Consider the following 26,426-nt stretch of genomic DNA (forward strand, 5'->3'; position numbering starts at 1 on the left):
ATATTTGTCATTTTTAAAAAACATTTTTTATTGCCTGATGTGACAACCAAATATAAATATATATTGAAACCTAATGCTGTTCAATACAGTATTCATGAGCCATGTACAGCTACTGAAATCATTTAAAAATTTAATTTCACAGTCACACTAGCCACATTTCAAGTGCTCAGTAGCCACATGTGGCTAGTGGTTACCAAATAGGACAATGTACATAAACATTTCTGGTTTTGCTGGAAGTTCTGTTGGACAGTGCCATGTGAAATTTTTAAATCCTGATCTTAGGCAAACATGGCCTTACGGATCTTGAGGCCATGGTGAGTTTTCCCTAAAAGAGCGATTGTAATGTCTCAACATCATCTTGGTTACAAAGGCATAGGTCAAATTTGAAGCTGTTGGCTACTGGAATCTGAGCAATCTTCACTAAAGATGGAAGAAGCATGTTGGCCTGAAGCACCCAACATCAGGAAAAAGTTTCAGCTTCCAAAAATATATAGGCAAGCAGGTCCTTTTCAGAGACTTTATATCTCTATTTATTACAGATATCTTTTCAGAGAGCGGGAGAACTATTTGTCACTTTATCTCTTCTGCATAGTTGACTATGCAAATTCTGCCTCTGTTCTAAAGAAGAAGGGATACATGATAGCATTATGAGATGGTAAAGGAAGTTTAGACCGAACTTTCCTATCCATTGGTCTTACCATTTAGGACATGTATTAAGAGATTGAACTAAGATCCGGGGACATGCACATGCAAAGTAGAGAGGATTGTCACAGGAGGGGAGAATATTAATACACTGGATCTTGAGTTCCTGAGTAATAATCTTGTCTAGAGAAGTTTTTTAAAGTAACTGCTGAAAGGTCATATTCAATTTTATCCTTAAGGACATTTTATCCATAAGGACATTGTGAGAAGAAACAATAGCTTAGTAGGCCTTTTTCTTATGAATAGGCCAGATTGTCACTAGAAGTGATAGGTGAAGCCATTACACGATGATTGACACAAAATTGAGAAAACCCGCTTTAATCTTAAATTACCTGGATAGGTTATATTAAGACACCTCTGATCCTATCTGAATTTTCTCAGTTGTCTATTTCACTTTTCAGTAACATGATGGTGATGACAATTCAGTTTGTTATTGCTATGTTCTGCAGTGATTTTTTTCTTTAAAAGTTTGCAATTCATCCATATTCTGTACAGTAACAAAATAATTGAAAATTTAAAAATTACTTTCTCTAAGCAAGAAGATAAAAACACAATGCAACTTGGACTTTCCAGACTGACCAAAATTATTTATTGATTTAGTATTTTAAGGATGTCCATTGACTCCTGGTGGAAAATGAAAAGTGGTGCTTGAATTTGAGGTTGTCAGTATTTTATCCTTTTTGTCTAGAGCAGGAGACACTTGATTTGTGTGGTATGAATACAATTCAGAGAGGGACATGAAGTATATAAAAATTCAGGGAGTCCTTCAGTCTAGAACGGTCCATGTTGTTTTGCTGTCTGAATGATGGTAAGCAGGTCTGGACGGTGAGTCATGGATGTTACTGCAATAACTTTCCAGCCAGTCTTCGTAAATAATGCTTGATCTATAAAGGAAACTGAGTTAAATATTCATTGCATTTTTTCAGAAAGAAAGATGGGGAGGAAATAACGTGAAGTGCAAAAGAAGAAAAAAGCACAGAATGAACCAGCACTTCAAAGTAAGTCATTTATTTGTGATAACCTAGTTGCAAGTGCTTAAATTTGAACTGTGATAACCGGGTTTTCTAGAGCAGTAATTGTTTAAAACTACATTAATTATTCAAAGAACTTAGGCTCACACTTTTATTAGTATGATGTTCCAGCCAAATTAATTAACTAGTCTTGGGCTTGTTGAATTTCCAATGCGTAATTACAGTAAAATCAAAGGTAGGGTTTTTAGCTGGAATCAAAGATCTCAGAAATCTTTGCTTCTACACTTATACAAAAACAGTCTATTTCCAAATAACCCATTTCAGGAGTTGAAATGGGTTGAAAGGAGTTGATGTTTTCTGGTTAATATAAATAAATCTTAATTAAGAAATAATACTAATTATATGTACAGCACACAAAATGAAGTTGTTGAATTTTTTAAAGACACAATATCAAGAAACCCTTATATAATAAAGAGCAAATGGGTATTTACCTTGAGAGCTCCACTTAGTTAGACATGATATGCTTAACAAAAGCTGTGGACAGAATACAGACAGTTTAGAGTTAGAAGACTGTCAAGTGTAAGGAAAGAGAGGTTTAGCAAGTTAGTTCAATATTATTATTATTTTTTAACAATAACAGTAGCATTTATTTTTTTAAGCTTGGCGCAGTCCATTATTCTTCATCCTGATTCATGGCCTTTCCCCTGACTTTGTAAATTTAATTTTTGAAATAAGTAGTATATTCACATGGTAAAAATTTTCCTTAGAATATGAAAGAGCTTGTAAAAAATTGAAATGTTCTTCACCACTGTCTCCCACCTATCTAGTTTGTCTTTACCACAAAGTTGGGGGAACTATTATCCATGAATAATAAAATACAAATATCTGTTTCTAAAAGATTTTTACCCTAATGGTGGCATACTCTACAAACTCCTTTGCATTTGCCTTTTTCCACTGTAGAGAGGAAAATCCTTTTAATTTGGGGGGCACTGTAGGGAAATTCATTGTGTAGATATACCAGAATCTCTTTGATATATCCTACATTGTTGGACATTAAGTTGTTCACATATTTACCAACAGTACAGCAATGAATAACCACATATCACTCATTTCGCTTGAGTGCAAGCATACCTAAAAACTACATCCCATGATGTAGATTTGCTAGAATTATTAGTACTATATCACCATATTGGGGTTTTAATGATTGACATTCCCAACAGGAATGTATTGACATTGGCTGTTTGTACACACTCTCTCAACCCAAAGTGTTGTCAAACTTTCAATCTTTGACAATTATCTTATTGAAAAATAGTATCTTGGGACACCTGGGTGGTTTAGTAATATTAGCCTTTGGCTCAGGTCATCATCCCAGGTTCCAGGATCTAGTCCTGCATCGGGGTCCCTGCATGGAGCCTGCCTCTCCTTCCGCCTATGTCTCTGCCTCTCTTTCTGTATCTCTTATGAAGAAATAAATCTTAAAAAAAAAGAAAAATGGTATCTCCATGTAGTGTTAATCTGCATTTCCTTTAATATTAGTGAACCTTTGCATATTATATTATAGATATTTTTATTTCTTTTTCTGTGAATTGTTTATGTACTTGTTAATTTTTCTATCAGGATGTAGTCTCTTTATTAATTTGAAATAGTGTTTTTTTTTTAATTAGGAAGATGAGCTTTTGCTGATACTGATTACTTTTTTTATGGTTTTTGCTATTTGTCTTTTGACTTTGCTTCTGGTGAATTTTGCCATATGGAGTTAAAAAAAATTATGTGGTTGAATTTATCAAGACTTGTAATGCCTTCTGGGTTTTTATCAATGTTAGAAATACCTTCTCACTCCAAAAGTTATACAATAATTTATCCACAGTTTTTATGCTTTCAGCTTTTACATTTAAATTTTTGAACCATTTGAAATTTATCCTGGTATGACATCCAGATCTGACTTTATTTTCTAGATGACTATTCACTCCTCCAAACAATATTTATTGAATGATTCTTCTTTTATGTAATCTTTTTATGGCAATAACCAAATGTAAAACTTTGTTTATAGGGGGAAAAAGTGTAGTTTAATCAAGATTATCAGTGAAAATGTGTTTGGCTGACTTCTTTTCTTTTGTCCTCTCCTCTCCACTTCTTTCCTCTCCCTCCTTTCCTTCCTTCTTCTCTCTGCTTTTCTTACTTTTTCACAAATCATTAGACCTCATAAGTCTACATTTACATCAAAGCTATAAGCATAGCTTTATAGAAGAGTAGCCAGTTAGTCTTTTAGGGGGGATAGATAAGTTTCTTATTTTATTGGAAACTCTTAAATTTACAAATTATATCATGTAGTTTTATTTTGCACCTTTATTTTGTGGGATGTGCTGTTTTTCAGACCCTCTAGGTGAAGCTGCTGTAAATTGGTAGCAGGACATAGATAGTCGCCATGAGATGACTTTGATTTAAGCAAGAACACTAGACAAGGAGAAGAACTAAATTTTAGCACCAGCCCTTCCATTAATGATGTGACCCTCACTAACTAGACCTCTTTAGCCCTCAGCTTCCTCATTTTCATAATTGCTTGTTGTAAAGGATTTTGAGATCTCTCCAACTTTAATATCCTATTAAGCTTATTCTGATATAAACCCTGTCTATCTTACAGATATTTTATAAAGATCTAGCAAGAAAAAAATACATGTGAAAACAGATTTTAATCTTTATAACAATACATAGGAGTGTCAAAACCCACTGGAATAAAAATCTTATGTGTATAGTCAGATTCTTCTTAGAGTTACTGTGTAATTGATTGTAATAAAAAAAAACCATGTAATTTCAATAAGAGAGGCAGAGACAAAGAGGTTATTTTAACCAACCCAATCAGTTGAGAGTTGCTATAACCACCGAGCACAAGAGATTGTACCTTCATAGTTGATGCAGCCATTGGAGTCTTCCTGACCTGCCATCAGGGCCTCCACTTCCTCCTCTTTCATTTTTTCACCTGATGAAACAAAACACTTCGCTCAGAAAGAAAGCCAGAAGATATTTTCTAAATTTCATCATAGTGATCAGTTTTGGGCTCCTGGAGATTGTGATTAAGCTCTTGGAGGAAAAAAAAAAAAAAAAAAGCTCTTGGAGGACAAGAATCAAGCCCATCCTGTTCCTCTGGCACTTAGTACATTGTTAATGAATTGTTTTTAAGTGAATGAATTAAATACATATTATCCTGATCATCCAAACTCTATCCTATAAGAACTACAATGCTTTATTTTTTTAATAAATTAATTTTTATTGGTGTTCAATTTACCAACATACAGAATAACACCCAGTGCTCATCCCGTCAAGTGTCCCCTCAGTGCCTCTCACCCATTCACCCCCACCCCCCTCCCTCCTCCCCTTCCACCACCCCTAGTTTGTTTCCCAGAGTTAGGAGTCTTTATGTTCTGTGTCCCTTTCTGATATTTCCCACACATTTCTTCTCCCTTCCCTTATATTCCCTTTCACTATTATTCATATTCCCCAAATGAATGAGAACATACACCATTTGTCCTTACAATGCTTTATTTATTCATTACTAACTTACCTTTTCCACAAAACAAACCCCACTGACACTGAAGCCAATGGAAATAGTCATTAATTTTTGACTATTCTTTTTCACCTTGTAGCTTTTCCCTTTAACTAATTTATTATGACTTGATTGCCCCAAGTCACGCTCTTTCCTATATATTCTGTGCTATTAAGTCCGCTGAAATAAATTTTCCTTACCCAATGTGGCTAAAACATGACGGAGTTCAGCACCCATGACTGTGCCGTTGCCTTCCTTGTCAAAGACACGCAGACCCTCAACAAAGTCTTCATAAGTGCCCTGGTCCTTGTTGTTGGAAATAGCTTGCATCATGGGCAGAAATTGTTCAAACTCAATTTTCTTGGCATTCATCTCTGGAAGAAATTGCAATTTGGAAAGTTATTAGCTACCATAAAATGTCATTCTGAATCACAAATTAAAGTTGAAAGTTCATTTCAGATGATCTAAAATATCTTCATACAGCTAAAATTTCTGTTGGTGAATTGCTGATGACAAAGAAATTGGTAATAGATAATAGCATGAGCTCTGGAGTCCTAGTGCTTAAGCTGTTATCCCTGATCCATCATTTATAGCTATGTAATCACGGGCAACTTTCTTAACCCTTTTGTACCTCAACTTTTTCATCTGTGAAATAGAGATTCCTCATAGTGTGTGAGTGGTAAATGAGACAATACATGCAAAATTTATTACAATAACCTGAAACAAATGGAGTGCCGAGTAAGTGTTAGCTACTTTTTATTAGTATTATCAATTTAATATTTTCTATAAATACCAGAGAAGCAATGTAAAAATAAACTGATACAACACATCTATTAGCATATAAATACAGTAAAACTTAGCTCAACTGTAATATGTAAATGCTTCCTTTGTCCTGAGCTTTTGTAGAATGTCAATGTCTTTAAATTTTAAGTGAATTTAAAAAGAAGACTATGGGGCACCTGGGTGGCTCAGTCAGTTAAGCAACTGCCTTTGGCTTAGGTCATGATTCTGGGGCCCTTGGATCAAGCCCCACATTGGGCTCCCTGCTCAGTAGGAAGTCTGCTTCTCCCTTTGCTCCCCCCCCTTTTGCTCATTACTCTCACTTGAATTCTCTCTCTAGAATGAATAAAAATAAATAAATAAATAAATAAATAAATAAATAAATAAATAAATAAATAACTGACTATGAGGAGAGTGTGTATGTCAAATACCTTGTGATCTCCTGACTTTTTTGCAGTTTAGAGGTCTGGGGATGGTAAGATTTTCTTCAGTATCTCCTAACAAGGTAAATTGTGCTTGCAATAAAAGTATCTAACAGACTATCCAGTTGGATGTGAATGGATTAAGTTATGTAACACTAAAATCAAAATTCCCTTTTACTAGATTTTCCTCATAGAATAAAAATGAAATAGCATTAAAAAGATCAAGTTTGAATGCTGAATAAAATGAACATTTACTGAAAATTCTTAAAAAGATGGGTGTTTAGTAAGTTAGAAAGTGGCATCAACAAAGTAAGATCTAGCTTATTGTTCTCTTACTTTTTCTCATGTTCTCAGCTACCTTTTGTGTGATTTACCTGGACATTTTTCTCTAAAGAAACTGATGTTTAAGAAAAATTCCAACAGACCGATTTAGAGGTAGGTTTGCTTGAGATCAAATCCCCTCCCACTCTGGTAACAAAGGAAGATAGTCTTTTCAGTTATCAAGTGTAAAATGAGAGGAGTTGCTTTTTGCTAGATTATTTGCTTTTTGCTTTCCCCTGTTTTTTTTTCCCTCATGGCAAAACTAAATAGGCCAAATATCTATTTAAAAAATTTCAGGGGTATCCCTGGGTGGCTCAGTGGTTTAGCGCCTCCCTTTGGCCCAGGGCGTGATCTTGGAGTCCCGGGATCCAGTCCCACATCAGGCGCCCTGCATGGAGCCTGCTTCTCCCTCTGCGTGTCTCTCTCTCTCTCTCTCTCTCTCTCTGTCTGTCTCTCATGAATAAATACATAAAATATTTTTGAAAAAGAAATAAAAAGCTTTGCATATACATTAGAAAATTTAAAAATTTTTTTTCAGTTTTGTCTCATCTTTTTTTGTTCAGGGTGGTATTATCCAAGAGACTATTATACTTTGCCATGAACCATTGGGATCAAAAGGTTTTTTTCTTGTTCCAGACTAACTGGATTAGTGTATTGAGCAAACTTCTACAATGTTGCCACTTACATATCTCGCTGTCTTTTGTCCCAGGATTTACTTGGGGGGACTGAGTGTAGATTTTGGCTTAGATTTTTAAGTCTTCTTATAAGCCTTTGGAAATAGGAAATACTCTTATTATGATGCCATTCTGTCGATTCTTAATTAGGATAGCTGAGTTGCTTTTAAGATGGTCACAGAAGCAGGATGTCAAAGGACAGAGCACTGAGCAAAGTCAGCAGGTATTTTCAACCTCCTGAAAGCACTGAGATTTTAATTCCGCAGCGTCCGTCCGTGTGCCATTGTAATCTACTGAGTTGTTTACAAAGCGTATTGTGTTTTAGCCATATTTAACGTTCTTGCAAAATGAGTTTTTGCCTTTCAAGGTTTGAAGAAAGTGTACAAATTCGGATATTATTTCATTAAATTCTGAGCATTAGGTAGGATGATGATGATAATGATGTTAGCTTTAGATCTTATTTCATTAGCATGCAATTTTATCATGCTTGCAAATTCTCGAAGGAAGGTTAACTTATTTTATGAGGAAACAACTGGTTCTAGACAGCTAAGAAGCACACTTACCATCAAGGGCAAATTAAATTCTATTCTATGGACCTTATTTCTTAATAACTTCTCTTTTTCTTACATTCTCTCTCTCTCTCTCTCTTTTCTTTCTTTCATGTGTGTGTGAGAGCTGACTTCCCAGCTTCTTGAAAAACTTGGTTACCTTCATTGCTGGGGTTTCCCAGCACCTTCTTGACCTCCGCATTGGTGGGATTTGTGCCCAGAGCCCGAAGGACATCGCCAACCTGGCTTAAGGTGATCTTACTGTCACCTGTTCTGTCAAACAGGAGAAATGCCTCCTTGAATTCTGCAAGAAGCAAGAAATATTAGAGTGCTTTTTTACTTCTTCAGATCTATAAATTACTCCTAACTTCATCAAGGATCCAGTTCACACTCTCCTCTGTTTTTCAACTTTTGTAACCACTAAGTTATCTTTGGACTCTCCTTTTTCCTAGCTCAAACAGCCATTGACAACCCTTTGCGACATTTCTTTTTGGATCTACTCCAAGACAGCATTTCCAACTTCAAATCATATATTATTATTATTAATCAGATACGGAAAGTGAAGCTTCTTGTCATATTTATTCATATTTCCTTTGTCTGCCTGGCAAGCAGACTAGGTTAAAAAATTCTGAGGTCTTGAGAAAGCTTAAGAACTCCTCATAATTAAGAAGTTAATAAAATTTCAAGAAAACAATTTTTCAATCAGGATTGTGTTATATAAGGTTAACCCAGATTTCTCAAATTATTTAGAAAAACCTCCTCTTGGAGTACAAATTTCCTAGACTCTCCCTTGACTGGTTATTTTCAGGAGCAACTTCATTTTTCAGGAAAAAAAATTAGAAAAGTGAGACAAATCTCTAAAATTCTATGGTGTCATTTAACCACTTCAGTATATGACTTTAATAGGCTCCTACTATAATCAGTCTGGAAGGAGAATATTTGTTTGTCTCTATCACTATGATAATCTCCTTAAACCTTACTCTTTCTCAGTTAATACATTTGACAACATGTTGCTATATTAGCTTTAGAATTTAAGTATACATTTTTAAATATATACTTAAATTCATTTTTTAATGTATACATTAGTTCATTACATTTTACATCACATTTACATGTAATTCAATACATTTTTTAATGTATACTTAAATTCACATGCAATTTTAAGGAAAAATACAGAGAGATCTCTTAATTAAATACTCTAGTTTCCCCCAGTAGTAACATTTTGCAAAGTTATAGTATACTATCACAACCAGAATGTTCATATTGATAGACACCAATTTTATTCAGAATTTTTAGCTTTATTTGTACTTACATGTCTGTACATATAAGTACATATTTTTCAAGTGTTGTCTCTTTTTATCACAATCACTCTATTGCTAACTTTCCCTAAACTTTGTCATTCTCTGTTGATGGGACTATTTTGGCCTTTCAGAAATTATGTTAACAAAGAATTAAGAAGTATATACAAAAAAGACAGAAAAGGGTACTACTATGGATTAAGGGACAGGAAACAACAATTTAATTGAAACTTCTAAACTTAACTAAAATAAATTTTCTGGAGAACCAAAAGTACTGACGGCAACTTGTTGGAATTAATCCCAGCAACCCTCAAAAAACCATTTGTGAATGAACTGGTGAGCTGAAAGCAGTGTATTTAGGCCATTAGTAGCTTCAGATCAAAAGATGCCACCTAGATAGATTACTCAGCAAAATACCCTGCTTTATCATCCCTCCATCCCTTGATCTAAGGTTGCACCAGACATTATGTTTACAACCAGTTTAGATCATGTCGCCATTGTTTGCTAAAATTTCCCCTTTAGATTCTATGCAATTTAACTATAACAAATCATTCCTCTAAACTAAAAAGCATGCTGTAGGCACGGTGGGGTCATTAGTCAAATATTATTTTTCATCTTTCTAAGGGACATGTGAAACTGAACTATTCTTGTTACTGGCTCCAGGCTTTCATGCAGATTGCTCAGAGGGCTCACTATTACTCTGGTCAGATGCTGATATAGAAATAGGATTTTATGGGCTGTAATAGAATCTCTCTGACATTAACCCTTTGTTGATTTAAACAAGAAAGATATTGCTCTTCCTACCTCAGATTTTTAAGATTTATTCTCTTGAAGAGTCTAGAATAATGGAATATTATTATTATAAACTACTACCTAGAGACTGGCCACCTGTTTTGTAAATAAAGTTTGATTGGAATACAGCCCATTCATTTATGTATTGTTTATGGCTATTTTTAAACCTCAGTGATGGAGGTGAGTTGTTTTCACAAAGACTCCCAATAAAGCCTAACATATTGACAGTTTGGCCCTTTAAGAAAAAATTGACAGCCACTGGGCTAGACCAATACTGTTCTAGACCTTTTTATGACAATCAAAATGTTCTATATCTGGGCTTCCCCCCAAAAACACTGTGGCTCTTGAGCACTAAAATGTGACTAGTGCAACTGAGAAAATAGATTCTTAAATGTATTTATTTTTAATTAATTGAAATTTTAGTTTAAATAACCACATGTGGCCAAGTGACAACTCTACTGGACAGCACAGGACTTTAGAATGTGATAATTTTCCTTTTAAAAAATTTCCTTGCAACCTGTGATACATTCAAATAGAGCTGCCATGACCAAAACTCTTTAATCATGGAACAAGGAAGGAAACAAAGTTTTCATTCATTCCTGAAAGCATTGTGTTTCCATTTAAATTTTAAATGCTTACATTTGTTTTCCTGGCATAACAGAAAACCAGTCCACCACACCAATGTTTCCTGAACCTCTATATCTAAGACCTATTTCATTTATGTAGTTATAGGTTAATGGTCAAGGGTTTTTTTAAGTCTTCTGTTGCTCTGTCCCACCATAGTTTGGCAGTCAAAATGACACTGTAAATTAGATATTAGAGAGGACTAGTTTGCAGTAGCTGATAATATGGCAGTATCAGTAGTTAAAAATTCATTAAAAATCAAATAATTTCTAGTAGAATTACCACTGTTTTCAATTTAAAGAAAAAAATGGTCCTTTGTAGTATAATTTCAAATGCTCTTGAGTTCTGAGCCATCAAATCTTCTAATCTCTCAACATGAGGCCATCAGCCATGCTGTAGATACATGTGACTCTTTACTAAAGCAAATATCCCTTTTTTCTTAATTGATGTCCAAATATGAAATATCCTGGACATTGAAATAGACTGAAAATGTGGAATTTTTTAGGTAGAAAAGCAAATATTTGCATAAGTTCTTATTAAACACCTATAATTATAATCACTTATATATTACATATCATAACATATATACATGCTAATTTTTGACCATATCCTAATTTATATGTTATCATTTAACTAAATTTTTTCTTCCCCTCCCTTCTATTGATGTATTTCTGTTTCAGTTTCTTTAAACTTGGGACACTTTCACTCCATAAAACATTCTCCCCTACACTTTGAGAGAAGTAACACATCCTGTGGAGTATGGGATCTCTTGGATCCAAAGACCCAGAGGAGAAAAAAGTGGAAGTGTTAGGAAACTTACTCAAATTTTCTTGAATCTTAAGAGTTTAAAGTCTTCTAGTTAGTAACTGCTTTTATGAAAGTTTCTCATTAGTTTAAGCTAACGCCAGATTTTGATCCTGTTACTAATACTTTGGGTCCTCGAGCAAGTCCTATCACCAATTTGAGAGCCTGTCTTCTACCTCTAAAGATGAACCAGGAGATGTTTAATGCTCCTTGCAGTTTTATGATAGACTACTCCTCTTTCTTTGTTTCTGAATTCACTTGTATTCTATATCCACTTCACCTACTTCTCTCAAGTCACTCTGATACCCATTGAAATTATGTAGGTTTGGTAACTGGGCAGTTTCACAATCAATGCCATTTTCTAAATTGAACAATTCAGACCTGCCAAGTCTTTCTTTAGGGATTTGATGAACAGATTAGCCATTCAAAGTCTACAACCTTTCTTGGGGTAATATATATGGTATTGGCTACTGTATCAAAATGGTATTATTTAGAAATCAGTGAATACAAGGACCTATTTTATGGTATCTGTCTTTTGTTAGCTTAAACCTTTGACAACTGATTATAGGCAAGGGGTTCAAGTTGAGAAAACTTATATTTAGAATGATTGAGAGCATTTATATTTAGAGTGGAAACACCAATGAGGATAATTAGGAAGAGCTAATCTCATCCCAAAGGAGTCAATTTTCTCACATGCCATCTTTATGAGTGTGCACATATTAACAACTGTATCTTTCGAACTTACCATCCTGCTGTTCCTTAGAGAACTCGATCTGTTAGAGAGAAATTAACCACAAAGAATATTTTAAGCAAAGATGCCCTGATTTTTTAAGTGTATCCAAGCTCATTCCCTGAATCATCATCAAAGTAAAGCTCCAAGAGTAAGCCGACTTTTCAGAGTTCAGGCATAGCTTGGACACTAACAGTTTGAGCCACGCAGTAACATGCCTTAGAGGTAAGAGAGATTTCAGAAACGAGGCAGTACTCTGCCTCCATGTGGAGCAGAGAAGCTCACTTCACTTACCAGCAATCTGCTCAGCGCTGAAGGACTGCAGTGGCAAGAGAGAGGGAGAAAGAAAGAAACAACTAGTACTCTTTCAAATGCATTGACAGAAGGATGAGTGCTCTCTGTTCTGAGATTTTTAGGAGGACATGTAGGTGTCATAGAGTAAGAAGGTTGCCTTAGGATACTTTCGAATCTAGGAAAAATAAGCTATTGCAAAAGATAGTTAGGGAACATCTCTCTGTTTCTCAGTCAATGAACCAATGATTTAACAAATGCTAAGTTAAATGACTTCCTGGAATTATATAGCAGTCTGTGATATATTTAAGATATGTCTAATACAGATACACTGCATTCAGAAATACAGATACACTGAATTAAAAAGATCTCCTTAAGTCTTTTTTCTACTTAACCAGTAGGTTTTTGCTCGATGTGTCATGTCAGAAGTAGTTTATTTAATTTTAGCCATCTTCATCAGACTCTTTTTAAAGGTATAATATTTTGATATACTAGTAGTTTCCACCCCCACCCCACGGTTAGATATAATAAATCTTATGTGATATAGCAAAAGTTAGTGAAGCATATAAAGTACTGCTTTGGGGAAAAAGATGTAATTTTTTTCAATTAGCATAATAGCTCAAATTAATCTCTTCTATCCTCACCCCACCTCAACAAAAAGCAAAGGTAGATTCTGTAGACTTCTACTGAATATGTTCTCCCCTCAATTCTGTTCCTTGTCTGCCTTTCTACTCAATAAGGTCATATGCACGATTATATCCTCCTATAAAGGACAAACCGTTTTCTCCTAGGACCCACCATGGCAGAGGCTCTGGGCTGCGGAACAGTGGCAAAGCTGAAGAGTGAGTTGAGGGCCGCTCCAGTCCCTGAGTGGGGCCTCCTTTGCTGAGGCTGCCTTTTATTGTGGGGGGAAGCTGTGACCTCACAGCTAGCATCAGGTTTCAGAGAGAAGTGGCCACTCCCCTTAGAGAGTTCTTTAGCTTTCTTAGGGCAAAGGGAAGGAGGGCTCTGTACCCTGAGGGCTATTTTTAGGAAGCCAGAACCTATGAGTAGACAGCCATAATGAGACGAAGCCTGTCAGTACTTTTATGGTCTTTATCCCTGAGGTGTTCTCTTGGAGTCTCTTCCTTTAAGAAGCTTCTTACTTGCTCAGGGGCAGAGGAGCTTAGAATTTCTCTAACATTCAGGCTGACCCCTTCTCTTGATGAATTATGGACTTTGCAAACTTCGAGTCAGCAAGTTTTGGTATTTAATGGAAGTTTTTGGATGGACTGGTTTGAGGTTTCAAATGGCACTTGCTATAGAAGGAACATCCTCTGGAGCTCTGTCCCTTGTGGTCAGGTTCAGAAGACTTGAAAAGGCCATGAGTATTCTCCATGTTTCTTAGGGTTCACCCAAGTGACAATGCTGTCAGTTCTTGAAATCTCTAACTAAAGACCACTCTTCTGCAAATTGTATTCTGAGACATACAGAGTTTATCTAAGCCAGGGATGATTTTGAGCTCATTTGTTTTCTTACATTAGGGGTGGATATTTTCTTCCATCCTCAGTCTCCAGAAAGACCCAAAGCAGGGACTATAGAATGCTAATTTATACTTTAGGATTTTAAAGATGTCTAAGGGATTGACTGGTAATGGATTTTCATGGGAGCTTACCTGAAAATAGGAGGTAACTCCCTTCCTAGAATGGTACTGTGAAAAGTGGTACTAGGAAAGAGTAGTCCTAGAATGCCCACGAATGTTCAGACAACATGTTGTTTTTTTTTTAAAGATTTTATTTATTTATTTATTTATTTATTTATTTATTTATTTATTTATTTATTTATTTATTTATGAGAGACACAGAGAGAGAGAGAGACACAGACATAGGCAGAGAGAGAAGCAGGCTCCATGCAGGGAGCCTGACGTGGGACTCGATCCCGGGTCTCCAGGATCACACCCTGGACTGAAGGCAGGCGCTAAACCGCTGAGCCACTCAGGCTGCCCTTGACAATATGTTTATCAGTTTTCTACATACTTATAGCAGTTTATAGGTATAAAGGATGTTGGAGATCAATTTTGATTTAAGTACTGTGTCAGCAATTGTTTTTAAAGGAATGATCACCAAAAGCATGAAGTCTCCCCTGCTAGACAGATGAATACTTCGCAGCTTTCCCTCAAGCCATTTAGGAAAAAAATCAATATTTAAATGCACATCACTTTCTTTTTTCCATATCACTTTTTGTCCAAAGTTTGCAAGTAATGAAAAAAAATCTCATAGGGCCAAAATGATGATTAAAAACATAATTTAAAAAATATTACTACCCAGGAAAATGTATTTTCATAAATAGATATTTTGAGAGTTTATGAGAAATGGAAGTTAGTAGAAAAATTTAAGTGCTTTAAATTATTAGGAGGAATGGAAGGGAAGGACAAAAGTGGAAATTTGTAACCTTTGATAACTGTGTAATTTAGAGTCTCATGATTTTTATTTAAATGCAAGTTAGTTAACATATATGCTAAAATTGGTTTCAGGTATAGAATCTAGTGATTCATCACTTACATATAATACTCATCACGAGAGCCCTCCTTAATGCCCTTCACACATTTAGCCCATCCCCTGCCCACCTCCCTCCATCAACCATGGAGTCTCATGATTTTTGATGCCCAAATTAAAGCCATGAGAGCAGAACATGTTTCTCTATGTTCTTTTTAGTCTTGTAATTATATTTATGTATCGTGTCATTAAATTTGAATTGCTCTATGAGTAATATTGAGAGCTAGTATGTATCTTTAGTAGAATTAATAACTACAAATAATACAAAATAAATCCATCAAAATTGCCCTACATTATGCCCTATGTAATGCTCATTTTCTTTTTTTTGATTATAAAAATGTGTCCTTGAATTTATATAAAATATGGTCAATTTGTGTAAAATCTGTGGAGTAAACTGGAAAGTCATTTTAAAAATTGTATTTATGCTATAGGTAAGCTATTGGATATGATGTAAAGGTTTTCTATTATTAAAATAGAAGTGGCAGGCAGTTGTCAAACTATTTCACTCTACTTCCTCTATGTATCTTTAGCACATAGAAGATCAGAATTTAGATTTTTTTGTACCTATTAAAAATCAAAGTAAACATGTAAGCGAGTTATTGACAACAATAAAAAAGGCTACAGTGTAGTCCAGTCTAGAGAATAAACTATAGTTTAAAAGTGAAAAGACCTGAATGCTGTACTCATAGAATAAATGGGAAATGTTATTTTATCTCTGGTACACTAAAAATGATGAAAAGTTTCTCTTGCATCTCTTCCTTGATGTTGTAATGATGAAGTAATCAGCTCTTTAAACAAAGGCATGATATAAATACAAAATGTCAGCTGATTTAGGACTCAGTTTGCTATATCATCATTTGGTTTGTTTTAAAAATTAGACTTAAGTCTCTTCTATCTGGAATGCTCTCCTCTCATCTCTGTTTCTTAGAAATTAACTATTCAAAGTCCTGATAAAATCTCCCACTCTTGAAAGAAACTTTTCTCTCTACTTAGCTCCTTTCTTCCAACTGACAGATGTTTAACCTTCCTGGTAGTAAGCTTCTGGAAAGCCCAGGCCATTACTGAAAGCCATTTACCTTTGTCCATGATCCACACTGAACATAGGCCCACCCCAATTTCTTCCTGCTATATAGAGTGCTGCCCCTGCCTTCTTCTTTTTTTTTTTTTAAGATTTTATTTATTTATTCATAGAGACACAGAGAGAGAGAGACAGAGAGAGAAAGAGAGAGGCAGAGACACAGGCAGAGGGAGAAGCAGGCTCCACGCAGAGAGCCTGACACGGGACTCGATCCAGGGTCTCCAGGATCACGCCCTGGACTGCAGGCGGCGCTAAACCGCTGTGCCATGGGGTTGCCCCCCCCCCCCCCCGTGCCTTATTCTTATATTTTATTCCTCCTAGCTCTAGAAAATATCTTGCCTATATTAGTTCAACAGATTTGCAAAAACTAACATCATTAGAACACATGTAGAATAAATTTCTCCTTCAAACATGAGCTTCTCCTCTAGAATATTTTATTGCCCGAGAGAAGAGACTTCATCATCTCCTTTAAAGAGCTTACATTCTACAAAAGGTGCATATGTTCTCCCTCAGTGCTACACATCCAGCACCTGGAACTGCAAAGCATATACTAGGCATGCTCATTGCTCATTTTGAATTATGGATATATGTGCCTTTATATTTCCAGAGCCTTTCCTTAGATTTTATATAAATGTTTATTTTTAAAAATGATTTTATTTATTTATTCATGAGAGATGCAGAGAGAGTGGCGGAGACATAGGTAGAGGGAGAAGCAGGCTCCCTGTGGGGAGCATGATGTGGGACAATGTGGGACTCAATCCTAGGACCCTGGGGTCATGACCTGAGCCAAAGGCAGACACTCAACCACTGAGCCACCTGGGCATCCCTATATAAATGTTTATGATCAGGAATTCTAATTTGCCAACGCTTGATTTTTTTAAAGATTTTATTTATTTATATGACACACAGAGAGAAAGGGTACACATAAGCAGAGGGAGCAACAGAGGTAGAGGGAGAAGCAGGCTCTCCTGTAAGTAGGGAGCCTGACATGGGGCTTGATCCCAGGACCCTGAGATCATGACCTGAGCTGAAAGCAGACACTTAACCAACTAAGCTACCCAGGGCCTTGATTTGCTTTTTTACAGGGCTTTTCCATCTTAACCTAATACCTCTGTTAGACTGTTAGTATAATAACTACATTCTACATTTTTGTGACTCATGTGCTCTCTGGTATTGGATTTAGTAAGTAGCAGTTTACAAGTTACTTGTACTGAAAAAGGTTTTTTATTGCAATGTTTACAGATCTTTTCTCACTTTGAGGAGCATTTTTCTATTAGTAATCATGATGTCTGGTTAACTGATTAAAGACAAGATAAAGCTTCTGGTATATAGAAGGAATTAATTTATAGGGAAAATATGAGAACGAATTTAATCAAACAGGTCTTGAAATTGCTGTATGTTAAGCTTTAGTTTAACAAGAAGAGCTATAATTAAGGACTATCTGGGAGATCCATGACATTGAATACTGAGTGAAAATGCCCCAGGAAGGGACACAGACTATAGTCTTTAAACAATTTCATCTTCCCTGCAAGACGTAATGAGGCTAATTCCTGGTAAGGCTCATTTAAAGAAGTTAATCTCACCAGGGCTGGGATTCAAGCAAGAAAACATTGCTGCATGTTCTCTAATTTAATGCCAGGCAGAGAGGCCTCTAAAGACTTAGGATGTATGCAAACCCTAAGGAAAACTTAGATGATTAATTTTCACTCTAATCACACAGAGTGACCAGGACTCACCATAAAAGGCCTGTAGAAATACTTGTTTTGAAAATAAAGAATTTTGTGCCTCAGAATAATTCGTTTCATTTAAAGGATATACCTATTTTTCATAGCATTTTTTTTTACCTTAACAAAGATATACTTATATAAAGAACAACGAGAATACAATACCAGCCCAAGCTGTCTAATGTAAGAGAGATGGCTGTATCGGACGCATTGATCTGAGCAGAAGGGGAAATGAGTAATTCTGTGCTCAGAAAGTGTGGACTAGTCAAATAAAGCAAAGGCTGAATTATTAACATAACACAATTCACACTATAAGAATTAATGAGAAGCCTAACTGAATTTTAACAAAAATTTTAAGATGTGACCTTAGTTTGTACTTTAGAATTTTTATTAGCATTCCTTTGGTTAATAATTGATAGATTTGAGAGTTGTAACTTCTCTGTTTTATACATTTATTTGCATGTAGTTTATTAAAAAAACAAGTTGTGTTTTGTTTCTTCTTTCCTCTTTTTATTTTCATAATGGGGCATTAGAACATTTCTTGGTGTGTGTGTTTTAAAAAATTAAAAGTGTCTGCTTTTTCCTACTTATTTGGAATGAAATTTCCTCTTGTGACCACAGCGATATGTGAATATTGGCATTACTATTTTAGAGATTTCAGGTCTTTTCATATGCTGGAAAGAAAACTAGACAGGGATTGAAGTACATGGAATTTGTTCTGTTATAATAAAGTGTGTGTGTTTTGATTAAATAACTTGTCTTATCTGGGTCAAGGCTTCCTCAGATATGGAATATTATACTGTGTGATTTCTAGGGTTGCTATGGTTCTGCAATGTTGTGAGTTTTCCATGCTTTTGTTAATAGAATCTACCTCAACTCACTTTTTTAAAAAAGACTTTTTTTTAGAAGATTTTATTTATTTATTTGACAGAGAGAGAGAGAGAGAGAGAGAGAGAGATAGAGCACAGCACAAGCAGGGGGAGTAGAAGGGGGAGAGGGAAAGATAGAAGCTGACTCCCCGTGAAGCAGGGAACCCAATGTGGGGCTCCTTCCCAGGACCCTGGGATCATGAGCTGAGCTGAAAGCAGACACTTAACCAGCTGAGCCACCCAGGTGCCCCTCAAGTCACTTTTTTAATGGAAAAGGACATGGTACTTAAAAACTCAATAAGTAACATTATTTTGAAGTAATTTAGATAAAGAGGAGCCAAAATATAATTTCATAACACTGCATTCAAGTGAATCAGGTGTTTTTTTTTGAATCAGGTGTTTTATGAACAAGAGACATTGTACCATTGGGCACTTACTAGGTACAAAGACTTTACTTGTCACAGTGGTAGGAAGAATATAAAGTTGAACAAGATATGGTCTTATCTTTAGGATATATCTTTTTTCTCTGGCTTCAGTTCACTACCATTAATTTTTGACCAGAATGGCAAGGATTTATCATCCATATGGTTTACATTTTTAACTAGTATAATTAAAGCCGTTGCTACTTGTATATTGCGATTTTTTTTGCCCTCCAAATTCTGATTTGGAGTGAGAAACAAACTGTAGAAGTTGATGTAGAAACAAACTGTAGAAGATCTTATTTTCATACAAAAAGTATTTCAGTATGAGGAGAAGCAGAAGAAAGTGTAAGATCAGCAGACTAAATATAATCCCTTCCATAATTTCCATGAGTCAGATGGTGCTTAATGCTGGGTAATTATGGAAGGACTGCTAAAGACAACTTGCCAGGGGGTTCATTCGCAGCCTTAAAATGTCAAGAGTCTAAATTTGGCACTGTCACTTTGTGGTCTCCTTGTCTTGCAAAGATTTCATTATCTTTAAAATCAAAAGGACTATTCACTATTAACTGGTGAACATATCTATTCCTTTCCCAACTGCATTTTACTTTGCAAAGACATTATCCAGTTATATATAATTCAAAATATAATTTTAGAGACTTACAGAATGCCCTTTAGTATTTTCCCACTCTATTCCACCTGTTCTCTTCTTGTACAGCATAGATGTTTGAGAGTGGAAACTTGATATCGATACCTAGTGGTAGTCCCAAATAATTTTTTGTTTTCTCCTAAGGTTATATTCCCACTGCAAACAGACTGATATTGCCATTTGTTATATTATAGTTACATTAAAAATTAATTCATATTATTGAAAGGCCAGGGTAAAAAAAAAACAACACATTTTTTTTTTAAGTAGGCTACACACCCACCGTAGAGTCCAGTGCTCAAGCCCTGAACTGAGATCAAGAGTTGGATGCTTAACTGACTGAGTCACCCAGGTGCTTCAGAAAAGACACTCTTAAAATTACATAAAGAAAACTTAGCGACAACTTATAAATGTTTTCACCCATTCCTTTTAATCAGAAATTGACTTTTTCTAGTTCTTTTCCTCAAGCTAGTTAAGGTTAAGATTTAATCGTGATATATGTAGTATTATATTTCTACACATCACTTTAAAGAATATATGGTTGATATTTCTTTCCAGTTTCAAACATGCTATCTCTTTGTTAAAAAAATGAAATCTCATACCTTTGTTAGAATATTAGCCTAATGCCAAAATTTGGAGGTCAGTTTTGGTATATATGCATATTTCATTTAAAAAACCAAAATTATTTTATTTTATTTTTAAGATTTTATTTATTTTTTTGAGAGAGAGAGCATGAAAGAGAGAGAGAGAGAGCAGGAGCAGAAGGAGAGAAGCAGACTCCCTGCTGAACAGGAGACTGATGTAGGGCTCAATCCCAGGAACCTGGGATTATGACCTGAGCCAAAGGCAGGTGCCCAACCAACTGAGCCACCCAGATGCCCCACCAAAATTATTTTAAAAATTCAATACATTTCATTACTTTGAAGAGCATTTCAAAAATACTTTGGTACAGTTTATTTTCTTCAGCTGTATTGAGATATAATTGACGTAAAGTAGTGTAAATTTAGGGTGTACAATGTGATTTGATATATGATAATTTTGATATTATGAGGCTGTGATCGTATAGTGGTTAGTACTCTGTGATATTGTGAGATGATTACCACAATAAAGATATTTGATATATCCATCACATCACATCATTTTTTAAAATTAAAAAAAGTGTGTGTGTGTGTGTGTGTGTGTGTCTGTGTGGTGAGGACTTTTAAGATCTACACTCTTAGCAACTTTAAAGTATACAATATGGTATCATTAACTATAGTCGCTATGCTGTACATTAGATTCCAGAACCTATTCATCTTATAACTGGAAGTTTGTACCCTCTGACCATGTTCACTCATTTACCCCACCCCCAGCTCCATCATTGGCAACTACTAATTTATTCTCATAACAACTTTAAAAAAAAAATCCATGTTCCATTTACAACTCTTTGTGAGAGTTGTAACTCTTATATAAGTGACTAGGAGTCTTTCTAGGTTCCTAATCTTCCCATCTTCCAACTGTACAAGAGAGCACTCAACCTATCAGCAACAGGTGCTAAGATAGAGGAGAGCTGTGGAGAACAGAAGAGTAGTGTACTGCCAAGGTCGAAAGTCTAGGTGAGTTTGCTCTAATGTGGGCCTGTCACTCCCTCCTCTGGCTACACAGGATTGTGCAGGGCAATATGAGATCCACTCTATCTCACACTGTTAAGAATTTAAAAAGTCTTTATGTACTTTTTTTTTTTTTTGAGAAGGAGAGAGAGAGAATCGCAAGCAGGCTTCATGCCTAGTGTGGAGCCTGACATGGGGCTTAATCTCACAACCCTGAAATCATAACCCGAGTTGAAATCGAGAGTCAACCACTCAACCAACTGAGCCACCCAAGTATCTCTTCTTCACACATTCTTAACAGCAACTTACTCTTTATAAACAGGAGGCAGTCTAGGATATGATTACCACAGTTGGCTCTGGATTTGGCCTGGGAGGTTAAATCCTAGCTCCATCACCTACCAGTTATTTGATCATGGACATAGCACTGAATCTCATTAGGCTCAGTTTCTTTTCTTGCAAAATCAGGCTAAAAACAACCTCAATATAATGTTTTGAGGATTAAATAAGATAATAGGGCACAGAATCAATTCTCAATGAATATTTATTATTATATTACAAAGAACTTTATAATTTTCAAAGCCTTTCATGGGCCCTGACCTCATTTGATTTTCCCAAGAATTCTTCAAAGGGAGACTAGGTTTGTATTAGCCTTGTTAGAGCTGTGAAAAAAGAATTTGTAGATTAACACAGACAATCCTATATCTGGACCAGATCAAGTCAGGTGTTGCAATTTATGTATAAGTGTATACATAATATTTGCCACCACTGAATACCCATCAGTAAATAGATGAATTTATTGGGAATGCTGTATTTCCAAATTACTCATTAAATTGGCATTTTAAATCTCCCCAAGTGTATGGTAAATTGTTGAGATTTGTTATTGGATGAGTTCTGTCAATGCATTCTATACCTTTACCACTTTTTGTAATATCGCTTGTAGTATCTAGTCAGAGGTGACCTGATTGAATTACAGTGAATACGGTGAGAATCCAAACTTCAGCAGCACAAGGAAAGACATTATTCAAAGTCTCATTGCCACATAGCAATCCTGACATATCAGCTAAGGCATGCATCATGCAAAAAAATTTACTTACACATTGAAGATCTTTTAAAATCTAGGCACATAGTCATCTCACTACTTATTTTCTTTCATTATTTCAACCCTTGGCTGAAGTGTTGGGCAGCAGGTGTTAATTCTTGTGTTTGCACCTGCAGCTATACTCATGGTGGGTTTTAATTCCTACACTTGAGATTGTTTCAGGCGGTGTTTTTAGTCTGGACATCGTTGTTGGAAGTGTCAGCTCTCTGAAAGCAAACAGTGCTTAGGACCACCCAGGACAGTAACTTTAATGTTCAAATGTCAGCAGTCTTCGGGTTTTTGAAAAGGATACTCACAGAAAATCCGTTAGCATAGGATGTCAGGTAAGCATTCCCTCGATGAATATCAAAGGTTTAATGCAGAACAACTGAACAAATGTTCTAAATAATCAACAAACTAGGAAATCAGGTTGGAAAGCACACTATCATAAATTGATAAAGATTGAACAATCTTTAACAATATTAAAGATTGTTCAGAGTTTATGGGGAATTAAATATATGGCTATTAAGCATGGTATATTATAAAGTGGAACATAGATATTAGCTGGGAATAGTAGTGAGGAATTAAATATTACTATTGCTATGCCTGTAGTCCTACACAGAGATAGTTACACTTACACTTTAACATTACTCAAAGTTTAAAGGACAGCCAAATTTCTAATCTTATATGATTTATGAAAGAAAGTTTAAAATCCAATTAAGTTTTGTTCTTTATCGAGTTTTCAGAAAGTTAATGAACACATAGAACAGCTCTATTAATTTCCTTAGAGTTCATTTTCTCTGCTTGAAAAAAGTTTATAACTTATATGAGGTAATATATCTAGAAACATCATTAAGTGATTAAAAGCATCATAATATGAAATGTTTTAATGTACATTTTAATTAGCCTTGTTACCTACTGGGATGAAATTAAATTTTATATAGTTCTCAAGTTGTACCACATTCCCTGGCTATACTACCTATAAATGTGCACTGATTTCATATTGATGAATGCAAATCATTGAAGGCATTTAAAATTCCTTTAAAAAATATGTTCGTTTTGATTCGGTTCCTTTCATTTTCTCCTTATTAGGAGTAGGCTCTCTGAATGAAAAATAAAGGTTAAATTCCTCCTACTTCTAGAGTCTTTTGATGGCTCCTTTTTGGTTTGCATACCTTATCAGGTTCCATCCCATCCCTTGTTCTGTAATGAACTGGTGAAGACATAGCATACCTCACCACTAGAGATGCTCTAAGAGTATTTTCTTCTTTGTGTAGTTGTGCTAGCTAGCCATGCTAGCATTAATTCAACATAAAGACAAAAGGCTAAACTAATTTTTCAAGATTTAAAAGAGTATGACTTTTCTGCTGACTGTGAGCAACTAATCAGTTTAATCTCTGGGTTTAAAAAAGTGATATTTTGCCTTTTCTCAGAGACTTCTTACTGCCAAACTGAATATTTATTTATATATTTAGTTCATATTTCTTCAGGGGAGAAAAATTAATGCCTATATTCCTTAGTGGGGTATTTTCTTTTTCTTCTTAAGAAGGCATATTTACCCCCCTCCCAGATGCTTGTAATCCTAGATGCATAGAGGTAATATTGTCTTATAAGTCACAATAAATATAGAGAAATAGCTTTGACACTGATTCATATCTCTAATCTTAGGATACAGTGAAAAGTCAAATGATACAGCTGATTGGAATTATTTAAACAGTTCTTTTTTTTAAATTTTTTTTTATTTATTTATGATAGTCACACAGAGAGAGAGAGAGAGAGATGCAGAAACATAGGCAGAGGGAGAAGCAGGCTCCACGCACCGGGAGCCCGACGTGGGATTCGATCCCGGGTCTCCAGGATCGCGCCCTGGGCCAAAGGCAGGCGCCAAACCGCTGCGCCACCCAGGGATCCCAGATGATTGGAATTATTGTCGTGGCCGTAATCATGTTCATTGTATAATGTAGTCAGTGTGCATCTATAAAGATACATTGACTAGAATTGCTGGAGATGAAAAATTTGGCTTCCTCTTAATGAATTATATGCAGTCCTTTAGGTAGAAAACCATTTATTAGAAGATCTGACATGCATTTCTCCTCCTAAGTAGATATTCATTAAGAATAGTTCCTAACCAATATTAGATTCTCTGACCAACTTTTTCAAATATGACTTTAGGTACCTACAAATTCAATATAAAATATTTGATAATCCACTCCTGCTTTGGAACATAAATTTTATATTTAACCAGAATGTTATAAAATTATGAATATATTTAATGTCATCACATATATCTAAAGGTGATCCGATTCAATATTTATGTCAGGAGTATTTTTTTAAAAATCCATGATTATACTAAAATACTCAATGAAATGTTTGTTTATAGGTCAGTTTTATCATTGCAAGTAAACTATTAATTTAGCAAAATTTACATTTATTATGTACAGAACTTTTGGCTTAAGAGACACGATCACCTAACAGGCCCTTTTGCTCATTAGTTTTCCATATAAAGCAGAGTTCATTAGATAAAGATTTTCAAACTGTCATTCAGAACGAGTCCCAGTTAAGGAGGAGAAGGTGCATGTTTGATGGATTACATCACTGAGAGGGGAGCAGGCACATCTGCTGCGCCATTTTCCCAAAAGCAGATCATCTTTTGGCAGTTGAGAACTTTGATCACAGCAAAATGTTGACACAAAAATCAATCACATTCTCTTTAGTTAAAGATCAGTATACAAGAGCTCAAAGACATAAGCTAAAAGCTGTATAACCAAGTTTTATAGTATTTGGAGTGTTAGTTTCATTTAGAAGCAGTTCACAGTTCTGAATTAAATACTGTATATAAATAAACAAGATGACAGTTATAGTCACTGAAACACTTGAGTGCATAATTGTCTGTACTGAGATCTAATTTAGTGTTGTATCAAATTTTATTAAGCAAAGCTGAAGGAATTAACTAGAATTGCAAAAATCTTCTCTTTTTCAGATGAAATAAGGCAGCTGTCAAATAAATACAGCCAGGACAACTGGGTCATCAGCTGTTTTTAAACTTTTGGAAAAAAGTAGGGGCAAAAAATTTCTTCTCGGTGTAGCATCAAAATAAGGGATCCAGTTTCTGCAGAGATTTTATTTAAAACAAAACAAAATGAAGCAAAACCAAAACAAAATAAGACATTGGCTTAAGTATTGGCAAAACACCTTCGCACTTATATACTTTGCCCCCAAATTGCACTCTGACCCATTAGGGAAAAAAGAAAACCAGAGATCAAAAAATGGAACAAATGGAGGTTCTGCAATAATATCATATTCCTAGTAATTTTACTGAAACCATACATTAGAGTTTATTTATTTTCTGATCAAGATTCTTTTCTCCCCCAAATCTACCAGTCCATGCAGGAACACTCTCTCTCTCAGTGAAAAAAAAGATACCACTTTGCAAGTTCCTAGAGTTTCCTACTGTTGAAAGATGTTTCAGTGACCAAACAGTTCACCCCCTTAGTTACCTTAATGGCAGAGAGGTCAATTTTTTCTTCTTTGGGTTTGGCTGGGGCAGGGGCAGGTGCAGGTGCAGGTGCTGGGGCAGGGGCTGGGGCAGCGGCAGCAGCAGGTTTCTTCACATCCTTCTTTGGTGCCATTTTGCTTAAAACGATGGGTTAAAAAAAAAGTAAAGGAGCACCTCCAAAAGAACCTGTCAAAATGATTCTTGGAAGAGGAGTGGTGCTTCAGTTGACCCACAGCCCAGTGTTTTGAGGGTGGACCCAGAGTGTTACATGGTATAAGGGCATGCATATATATTTCACTTAGTGCCTAATAGAATCTTGACACATGCGGCTGGATTGGACAGTTCGCTAGTCAAGGGGGATGGCATTCAGGCTCAGACTATAAATGGAATCTAAAGGGTCAGGGCTTCATCAATTTTTTTTAAAACTCCTCTTGCCTTTTTTTCCCCACCTCCATACATAAAGGAGAAAGAAGTATGACAAAGCCAGCTTCAGAT

At 35.5% G+C, this 26,426-nt stretch overlaps 1 protein-coding gene across 4 annotated transcripts; it reads right to left on the reverse strand.

Annotated features, from left to right (window-relative positions):
* Positions 1-1,268: 1,268 nt before the first annotated feature.
* MYL1 (myosin light chain 1) lies at positions 1,269-26,201 on the reverse strand. 4 transcript variants are annotated; one of them, XM_055345565.1, is made up of 8 exons: positions 13,297-13,448; positions 12,502-12,526; positions 12,223-12,250; positions 8,120-8,263; positions 5,415-5,588; positions 4,573-4,650; positions 2,165-2,207; positions 1,269-1,586 (listed from the first exon to the last, which is right to left on the reverse strand). In XM_055345565.1, exons 1-7 carry the CDS (start codon positions 13,431-13,433, stop codon positions 2,179-2,181), a joined length of 615 nt encoding a protein of 204 aa, XP_055201540.1. In that variant the 5' UTR covers positions 13,434-13,448; the 3' UTR covers positions 1,269-1,586; positions 2,165-2,178. The 4 variants fall into 4 exon arrangements, with proteins under 4 accessions (XP_055201540.1, XP_055201542.1, XP_055201543.1 ...); XM_055345567.1 differs by having other exon boundaries at positions 1,269-1,598; XM_055345568.1 differs by lacking the exons at positions 12,502-12,526; positions 13,297-13,448 and adding an exon at positions 25,933-26,201.
* Between the last annotated feature and the right edge of the window lie 225 nt (positions 26,202-26,426).

Source organism: Nyctereutes procyonoides, unplaced genomic scaffold (genome assembly GCF_905146905.1).
Source record: "Nyctereutes procyonoides isolate TBG_1078 unplaced genomic scaffold, NYPRO_anot_genome, whole genome shotgun sequence".
Classification (NCBI taxonomy): domain Eukaryota; kingdom Metazoa; phylum Chordata; class Mammalia; order Carnivora; family Canidae; genus Nyctereutes; species Nyctereutes procyonoides.